The sequence below is a fragment of the Telopea speciosissima genome, chromosome 5 (assembly GCF_018873765.1).
Source record: "Telopea speciosissima isolate NSW1024214 ecotype Mountain lineage chromosome 5, Tspe_v1, whole genome shotgun sequence".
Classification (NCBI taxonomy): Eukaryota; Viridiplantae; Streptophyta; class Magnoliopsida; order Proteales; family Proteaceae; genus Telopea; species Telopea speciosissima.
The window spans coordinates 18,244,714-18,254,365 of NC_057920.1; the positions used below are offsets into that span (position 1 = coordinate 18,244,714).

The 9,652-nt window shown below is 38.7% G+C and overlaps 1 protein-coding gene across 1 annotated transcript; it reads left to right on the plus strand.

Moving 5' to 3' along the window:
* The first annotated feature begins 957 nt into the window (after nucleotides 1-957).
* LOC122662057 (zinc finger CCCH domain-containing protein 40-like) lies at nucleotides 958-8,012 on the plus strand. Its single transcript, XM_043857614.1, has 4 exons — nucleotides 958-1,216; nucleotides 2,737-3,006; nucleotides 4,440-4,663; nucleotides 7,001-8,012. The coding sequence occupies exons 1-4, from the start codon at nucleotides 1,112-1,114 to the stop codon at nucleotides 7,821-7,823; spliced, it is 1,422 nt and encodes a 473-aa protein (XP_043713549.1). The 5' UTR covers nucleotides 958-1,111; the 3' UTR covers nucleotides 7,824-8,012.
* Nucleotides 8,013-9,652: the final 1,640 nt, after the last annotated feature.

The window sequence follows — 9,652 nt, forward strand, 5'->3', positions numbered from 1 at the left end:
TGAAGTTTTTGATGTTTTTTAGTGCTTTGTTTTTGTGCCTTTTGCCATATGATCAACTTAATTTGGACTAGAACTTCAAATGTGAGTAGAGGACCTTGGGTTAATCATTCCGTAAAATTTCAGTACCCATCCATTTTATCATTTAGCAAACATAATACCAATCCAGAGTTTTTTCCCTGGATTCACTAGATTAGGAATCTCACTCCTAGAGAAAAAAAGAATAAGGAAAAAGAACTCTGTTCGAGAGTGTAGCCTACACCAGTACTCTCATGTGTCTATCTCTCTCCTCCTTAAAAGAAGGGAACAAAGCTGTCTTCTCATATGGGGGAGGAGAGAGATAGACTCAAGGGAGTGCTGACATAGACCACACTCTCGGACAGAATCCAGCTCTTCTCCAAAGAATATTATTTAAGAGGAGGGTTATCTGAGGAAAAGGATAAAAATCCTCTGCAGTACCACCGGGTGTGCGGTGCACATCCTGCAGCATAGCAGAGATCATGTGTGCCACGTGGCCTTTGCTGTGCCGCAGGATGTGCCCCGCACACCCGACAGTACTGCGGAGGATCCTCATCCTAGGAAAAGGCATTGAGTAGCGTACCAATGAAGTTTAACAAAACGGTATCATTGTTCGTTGAAGTTGAGAAAAGTCGTTTGTCATTTTATATGAGGAATAGAGAGAGAAAGAAAATACGAAGCCCTTCCCAAGTGGACCGTGCAAAAGTCCACTATTTTTTATTTTACATTTGCACCTCTCAAATGGTATCCATCCAGTGGTAGATCCCAGTAAGTCTGTTTCATCAAGGGGATTTCTTAGGATCCATGGACTTACTTGGTTAAAGGGTTGAGGGTCTATCGTTCATGATAGTTTGCCGACGTTCCTAGTAACACAGAGAATAATAAGCTTCTCATTTATGGAGAAACCCTATAAGATGCTCATCGTAGTTGCAGAAGAAGAAGCCTCAGCAAGTCTTGTTACTCCTTTTCGCTCTCTGACGAGCCTCTGCGTCTAGGCGGCAAGGCCGTCGTCTTCAATCCTGTTTTTTCAAATCGGGAAACGGGAGAGACGAGCAGAAGTATTTAACCTAATCTGAGATTCTAGGGCACGAAGAATATGGCGCATAGGTTGCTAAGGAATCTGGAGGCCGATGGTTGGGAACGCGCTGATTTCCCCATCATTTGCGAATCTTGCCTTGGCGACAATCCCTACGTTCGCATGGTAAGTTCTTTTCATTCACTTCTGTATCTCCATTTCTTTCTTTACAAGGGCTCAATTTATAAATTGGAACCTCGAATCCCGAGGTTATTAATTTTATTGATTCTGTAGCGCAAATTTATTATGTGAATTCATTTTTCTCGTAAGATAGAAGCGATTTGTCCCACTGTTATAGCAGCGATTGTCGAAAACATCATGCATCGGCCTGTAAATCCATCTCGAAGTTCATGAGTTTGTCGTCGGTGCAAATGGAGAAAACAAGCATCCTTTTTATTTTGGGGGTGGGGGGTAGGTTGAGGGATGGGTTTTTTGAGGTTGTCATCGACACACCGAAAGAGATATTACTGAAGGAACACGTCTAGCCTGGTAGTCAACATTTTGGGGTTGTAGCAGGGGAAGTTCTATATAGCCTAGTTCTGGATTCTTCTAACCTCCAAATTGCACTAGTTAGCTAATAGTGATCGACTTCAAACCCACTTCTTTGATTTCTTTTTTAGAACTTTCAGACCCTGTTTTACACTATATTGGGGGGGGGGGGGAAGGGATTACAAAATGAAAACTGGGAAGTTCTATATAGCCTAGTTCTGGATTCTTCTAGCCTCCAAATTGCACTAGTTAGCTAATAGTGATCGACTTCAAACCCACTTCTCTGATTTTTTTTTTTTTGAACTTTCAGACCCTGTTTTTCACTATATTGGGGGGGGGGGGGAGAATTACAAAATGAAAACTGGGAGTTTGTACAAGCGGACCTGAATGTTTTATCCGTTTTTGTAGCTGAATAGACCTTTTCAACATTATCTTCATCATTTATTGTGGTCAAATCTCGTCATTTTTTTATTTTAATTCATTTAGTATTGAATGGTGTAATTGTGGTTGCAAATTTACACATAAATTTCCCATCACATTGGTCCTGTTTTTTGGAGGTGAGGATAGAGGATGTACACATCATAATAATTTTCCAATCCCTTTCTTCTTTTCATATTTTGCAGAATTTCCTTTACTTACCTTTCTCTCTTGAAAAACAAAAGACTGGTAAACTCCAAGAAATCAGGACTCATCAGAAGCTAATCTGTAGCCTTGGAATAGCATCTCATTTATATTTCGGTTTTAAATTTCAATAGGCTACTTTGCCTTTTGTTATCCATTTAAATATCCAGATCCGGTAATTGGATATTCGATTATAATGTCCTATGTTATCCGATATCTGGAAAAAGTCTGATTGATATGAAAATCCATGTCCCCTCTTGGTATCCATTTAAATATCCAGAGCCAATCATTGGATATCCGATTATAATGTCCTATGATTTAACCCATTCTTTACCTGTTTTTAATTATTTACTCTTCATTTTAAATTGTTTCTCCGCAAATACCCCTCTTGTTATGTACTTATGTTGAATGCTGTTATAACCTTATATTACATATAATACTGTATTTCACATATATTTAACTTACAGGACATGGTGAAATTTTATTGTAAATTGTTTGTAACACACACAGCTACTTCTTTTGCTTTTTGCATGTAGACAAAAGCGGATTATGATAAGGAATGCAAGATCTGTACACGACCATTCACAGTTTTTAGGTGGAGGCCAGGTCGCGATGCGAGATTTAAAAAGACAGAGGTCTGCCAGACCTGCAGCAAGCTGAAAAATGTCTGCCAGGTGTGTCTACTGGATCTTGAGTATGGGTTGCCAGTTCAGGTTCGAGATACTGCGCTGGCTATCAATTCAAATGATGCTATCCCAAAAAGTGATGTCAACAGGGAGTACTTTGCCGAGGAGCATGACCGCAGGGTATGTTGGTTCTTGTCTAATTTTCTTATCATGTCAAATCCTTTAAAATGATCATGTTAGTAATATGAAACTAATCTTAAACAATTGACGGAGACTCTTGATGCATTCTAATCAGAGTTGAAAAAGATCAATAGATAGATACTGAGGACTCTTTACCTTATAAAGCAATTTGGCAATGGAGATTAAATTCTCCTTCCCCTTGCAGGAGTCTTAAGAAACACGAAGATTAAGTTTACCAAACAAACAGCAATATCAAGTAGTTCAAAGTTTACATGTCTTTGCTTGTTAACATATGTTATGGAAACTGTTCACTTATTCAATAATGTGATTGGAAACTCTCTTATCTGAAGCAAGAATGAATTTGAATTAGTTGTTTTTAGCTTACAAAGTTGCGTAAAAGAGTATTTCTATTTTTTCCCCACCTTCAAAAAATTAATATTGAAATTCATAATTCCATTTGATGAAAAAAGTTTTAATATATGAAAGAACGAATAGGGAATACACTAAATATGAGGGTTCAATCACCCCCAAGAAGCAATATCAAAATGGAAAATACATAGAAACTCCCCTAATAATTCCACAATAGCAATTCAAAAGAAGATCACATTCAACAGCAACCTTAGCTTGAGTGACACCTTTCCTAGATAATCACTGATGATCTTGACCTCCATCGGAATGAAATATCCACTGATAAAGCAAAATGTCACCAAAAAATAAATAAATAAAAGCTCATAAGGTGTGAGAATCCCTAACGAAGCTCCTCAAAGTTTTGAAGCCATCAAGCTAACATATCATAATAGCCATCGTTCGGTATTTCTGTTCCAGGATTCTAGTTACTTGTCTAGAAGCACCATTACGATCAACTTGTTTTTATTCTTTTTAACACCTGTTTGGACTTTAGTTACAGATTTTCAGTGTGGTTGCTAGTATTGCTTTTGGATTGTATCATCTTAAGGTTTTGAAAGGGGAAAGAAAGCTGTTTGGGTTATACATCTGCTCCGGTAAAGTATTGGTCTGTTTCGTGATAAATCCTAAGAGAAAGTTATTCCTTGAATGTCTCAAAATGTCTATTCAGAAGCAGACATACGAGCTCCTATTGCAATTTGTATATCTGTGCTATGGTCCTATACTCATTATGCTGTTCTTTCCCTATTAAAAATTCACTTGAAAAAACCAAGGCTATGTTTGTTTGACTAGAAATGGTGAGAAAAGAAAGGGAAAAAATTCTCCTGTCTTACGTGTCTTTCTCTTTCTTCTTTTCTCTCCATTCATTGTCAAACAAAAATAGCCCAAGGAATTTTGTGAGCACCTGGGTATTTCCTTTCCTATTGCTTGGGCCTAATGAGTGCGCTTTTATGTTCTCAGATATTCATAGGGATATTCTAGAGGCACCCTCCTCCCTGTCTTATTAAATATCATATTGTATGTTGCAGGCTCGGGCTGGCATAGACTATGAATCCTCATATGGAAAGGTGCGGCCAAATGACACTATATTAAAGCTTCAGAGAACAACACCGTATTACAAGAGAAACCGGGCACATGTTTGCAGTTTTTATGTACGGGGTGAATGCACAAGAGGTGCTGAATGTCCCTATCGGCATGAAATGCCTATAACTGGCGAGTTATCACAACAGAATATTAAAGATCGCTACTATGGGTATGTTCAATCCTTGAAAAGTTCCCTTTCCATTCTATGAGGAGACATACTCTCTTTTTAATTCATATGTCTGCCGTCTTCCTCTTCAGTATTTTAATCCCTGATCTTTGCCTCCAACATAAAAAACTAGGACACAGTTTATTGTTCTGATCAAAATGCTAATTGCTGCTGTGGATTTTTCCTTCAAGCCAATCGAGTTAAACTGATAGAACTAAGGATGTGAAGTGGATAATAAATTCCTTTAGGTAACAGCTAAAAATGTTGTGTTTGTGTTTGTCGATTAATATACAGTTTATGTATTTTTTTCTTACAAACTGCTCTAGCTCTACGCTACCTGCTATCTGATGTTGTTTATATATTTATAAGAACGTTATATTGATTGGAGGATAGAAACTTTGCATGTGAAGTTATAAATTCCTTTAGAGAGCACGCATGTATGTTCATAATTTTATGTCTGCTGATCAATATTGACCTTTCTGTTTCTCCTACGAACTGCCCAAGTAATGCAGTTTCGGTGCATCTTAGGGCCCGTTTTGATAATAGTTTTTGTTTAAATGTTTTTATTTGTAATGGGCTCAATTGTAAGGCCCAAATTTTAGGTCCATATTTGTACATGGAATTGGTATTTTAATTCAGTAGTTAGTATTAGTAGTGGGCCCATTAGCTATTAGTTATAAAGTTATCTTGTTAGATGAAGTTTATCTCATTTGTAGAGTTTGGAGGAGATATGTTAGTTTTGAGTTAGCCTAGGACTTTTTCCAAAGCATCTGCACATGGATTTCCCCCTTCTGTTCTTTGATTAGTTAGGAAAACCTCCAACAATGGCCAACGATATGTGTGTGAGAGAGATCTCCCCCCCAAAAAAAAATATATATATATATATATATCTCACACACAAAAGAATTGGGTTTCCCCCCCCTCTTCTCCAGCACTTGCGATCTCTCTCTTCTTCTTGTTTTTCTTATTTTTCTCTTCCCACCACCAGCAGATCCATTTTTTTCCGATCTGTTTCACTTAACTTTTTGCTCCGTGTTTGATCTTAGTTATACATATAATAACAGTTATATAAAGTCTAGTATAATGAACTGCTTGGTTTTTTTCTCTTTTTTTTAAGAAGGTAAGCTTGTATTGATTAAAAAAGAACTAACCTGCACATTCAGGGGCTGTACAGCATCATGACCCTCTACAAACAGAACCCAGCCCTAAGAAAAGAAACCCAAATACTCGCTAAAAACAAAGGAACTCCCCCCCCCCCCCCCCACCCAAAAAAACTAATTAAAAAAAATAGAAAACATACGGCGCTTTACTCCCTTGGAAAAATTTCCCCCTCATCCTGTGTACAAAAAGTGTTTACTTCATTAAACACAGGAATAATAGAAGACCAAAAAGAGAACCCCTAGAGCCCTTGCTGGTACCTTTGACACAGACATGTCTTTTTCCACAAACACCCTTCCATTTCTCTCCTTCTGGATGCACCTGGATATTGTAAAAGGGACCAGCTTCCATAAAATCTTCTCTCTCCTACAGTACTACTACTACTAGAAGTCTGATCAAAGAATTCAGGAAGATCCAGCTAGGTTCCATTGCAGAGAGACACCTCCCTAAACCTCAAATAAGAATATACACGAGATGAATAAACTGTTCACTTAATCACTTGGTAATGCTGTTGAGTTGGCTATTACCCTAACATGCCTAAATCTGGCAATCTACTTGAAGCTCAAGATATTAACTTTTGCAGATTCTCCTTCCACTTGGTGAAACCCTGAGGAAGATGGCTAATTTCTTCTTTGTGTTAATCCCTTCTTTTACCATCTTTGCTGTGGGTTTAGAAATGAACTGCAGGTTAGCTTCACTATGCCTACTAACTTACCTATGACTAATTGGAATCTAATTTTCCCATCAGATCAGGAATTAGTTTTGTTATCTTCACTGTGCGTGACGATGTTACCTATGCCTTCTGGGTTATACTTCTACTGTATTAATGTGTATGGTTCTGATCCATTTTGTACTCTCTCTCTCTCTCACACACGCACACACTGTGTGTGGATGTGTTGTGGGTGTGAAAATACACAGAACGATGGACTGGATATCGTATCTTTCTCTGTATCTTCTTATGAACTTTGTTTTCTTTATCAAGGTGGTCAGAATTTCATGGGTGGTCCCTTTGTTGTATCATTCCAATTCGTATCATAACAGAGAAATTCATTTGGTTTTTCTTGATTAAGCTTATGTTTATGTTTGCTAGGTCTTGATGGTCTTTCTGTTTAAGAGTTCAAATGTTCGATGGCTGCATTTTCATGATGTCTTATGCCTGATTTCTCTATACTTTGTCTGCAGAGTTAATGATCCAGTTGCCATGAAGCTTCTGAATAAAGCAGGTGAAATGACATCATTAATGGCCCCTGAAGATGAGAGCATTAAGACCCTCTACGTTGGTGGTCTTGATGCTAGGGTAACTGAGCAGGATCTGAGGGACCACTTCTATGCACATGGTGAGATTGAATCCGTAAGAATGGTACTCCAGCGTGCATGTGCTTTTGTAACCTATACTACTAGGGAAGGTGCAGAAAAGGCAGCAGAAGACCTCTCAAATAAGCTAGTCATCAAGGGTCTGAGGCTGAAGCTAATGTGGGGGAAGCCCCAGGTTCCAAAACCAGAGTCGGAGAATGCTGAGGATGAGGCTGTGAGACAGCAGGGGACTGTGGCCCATGGTGGTTTGCTGCCAAGGCAAGTGATATCTCAACAGCAGAATCAACCACCACCACCACCAGGGGCTTTGGATCAACAGCAACAACCCATACACTACTTCAATATTCCACCTCCACTTCCACCTGAGAGGAACTTTTATCCGTCGATGGATCCTCAAAGGATGGGAGCGCTTATCCCATCACAGGAAGGGGCGAGTAGTGCGTCAGGTGAGAACAAATCAGGTTCAGAAAAGCAACAACAGGGAGGACAGCATTATCCCTACCAAGGTATGCCACCACAGCCAGGCCATTATCCACAGTTCTATCCACCTTATGGGTACATGCAGCCACCACCACCACCACCATATCATTATCCTCCACCATATCAGTCTGCTGTGCCCCCACCACTGCCACCCCCAGCAGCTCAGCAGTATCAGCCAGCCGGACCACCAGGATCTTCACAGTACCAGTAATTTATTGTTTTCCTTGTCTCAGAAACCTTAGGACAAGACAAGTTTGGCATTTATGTAGATTTTTATTTTTCAGATCTTTTGCTTTAGGGTTTTATCCCCCCTGTAGATTCAACAATTTAATCATAAACACTTGTGTGTGTACCCCATGTACCGTATAGAGCTAATTTTTCATGATGAGGTTTTTTATTCCCTCCTATCTATTTTCCTTGTCGATTAGGAAACCTTGATCCAAGAAAACCAAAGTGTTATTCTGCCCCTTCTTGCACGCTGGACCACCAAGCTATGATGTTCTGTTCTTTAAAATTAAAGATGTGTTCTATCTTTATGTTTTCCACCCGTACTGATCATGGTTCGTGATCTCGGTATCGGCTGGATCGGATAAGCCGACACGGATCGGGATCGCCCAAACTTGGGCAAATATGACACTTTTGTCCCTGTTTTCTTATGAAAAAGCTATTTTTTTTACATTTTTACCCCTATCCTTACAGCTGGAGCAGATAGGTATTGGGATCGGTCTCGGTTGATACCGATTTGATCCGGCCAAAATCGGCTGATCCAATCCGATACCTCAAACCATGCTCCTGATAGTTTAACCAGAGGTAGTTGTATAGATAGATTCAATACCAAACTACTAGGAATTGGTCTGGTTTTATGTTGATGGGTGAAAGTAGGGGTCGCAATTGGTCTGGTTCTCGGCAATCGTTCTGGTTCGTTAATGGCTCCAACCTTGAAGGGGTTAGGACCGGAACCGTATCTATAAGCTAATCGGTTCCAAACTTGAGATCTAGAACCATTAACTAATGCCAAACTTGAGATCTAGAACCATTAACTAATGGGTAGGCCGGTTCCAGTTCCTAAACGGTTTCAAGTAGTTTAAAATTATAAAAAAAATCCCAACATATGTTACATATATTTAATAATATTATAATAAAACACTAATTTTAATCACATGAGATATGTTTCATTTTTCCCCCCTCAAATCAATGAACTAGTCTATATTACCTCTTGTTTTGTGTCAATTAATAAGTAAGAACACCACCACCCTCATAAGTTAGGATTATTTTATGGTCTGTTCTTAAGTTAGTATTCTTAAATGGACCTCTAAATTTATAGCCAATTTTTTTGTAAAATAGTATATGAGACTAGTGGTACCCAACAAAATTGAAAGACAAAAAAATAAAGGGTTTGACATTAACCCTCATGACCTTGAGTCTGAAGAATTATATAAATATAATATATAGGGTTAGAATGTGAATATGTTTCGGTTCTACCAGTTCCTAAATAGTAGATCTGGAACCGAATTAATAACTTATCGGTAGATCCAGAATCAAACCAATAAGCTATTGGGTGGGCCGGTTCCGGTTCCTAATGGGCCGGTTCTAGTCCAAAATTGACACCCTTAGATGAAAGTGATCAGGATCACTAGAATTTAATGATTTTATGTAGTGGGCAAAGTTTTCCAGGGCAACTTGTCTTGATAAGCATATGCTATAGTATCAATTTTGTCGCAAATAGAATCTGAAGTCCCCTAATTAGTGTCAAAATTTCAGTATAAGGGAAGTTCTTATACTTCAAGTAGCAAAACTAAGCTTTGAAAATCTATGGATCATCTAAAATTGTAAGGATGCATGGGTGGAAACTTGATTAAATTTATTGTCACTTGGCTAATCGAAATAATCCAATAGTCAACTGTCCACGTGGCTCAAAATGGTGGCCTTCTTGAGAATCCTATCATGAATCACCATCTAACAGAAGATTTTCCCTTAATTTTTAAAGTGAGGGCAGGCCTTGGTGCAACAGTACAGTTGTTCCTTTGTGATCAATTGGTC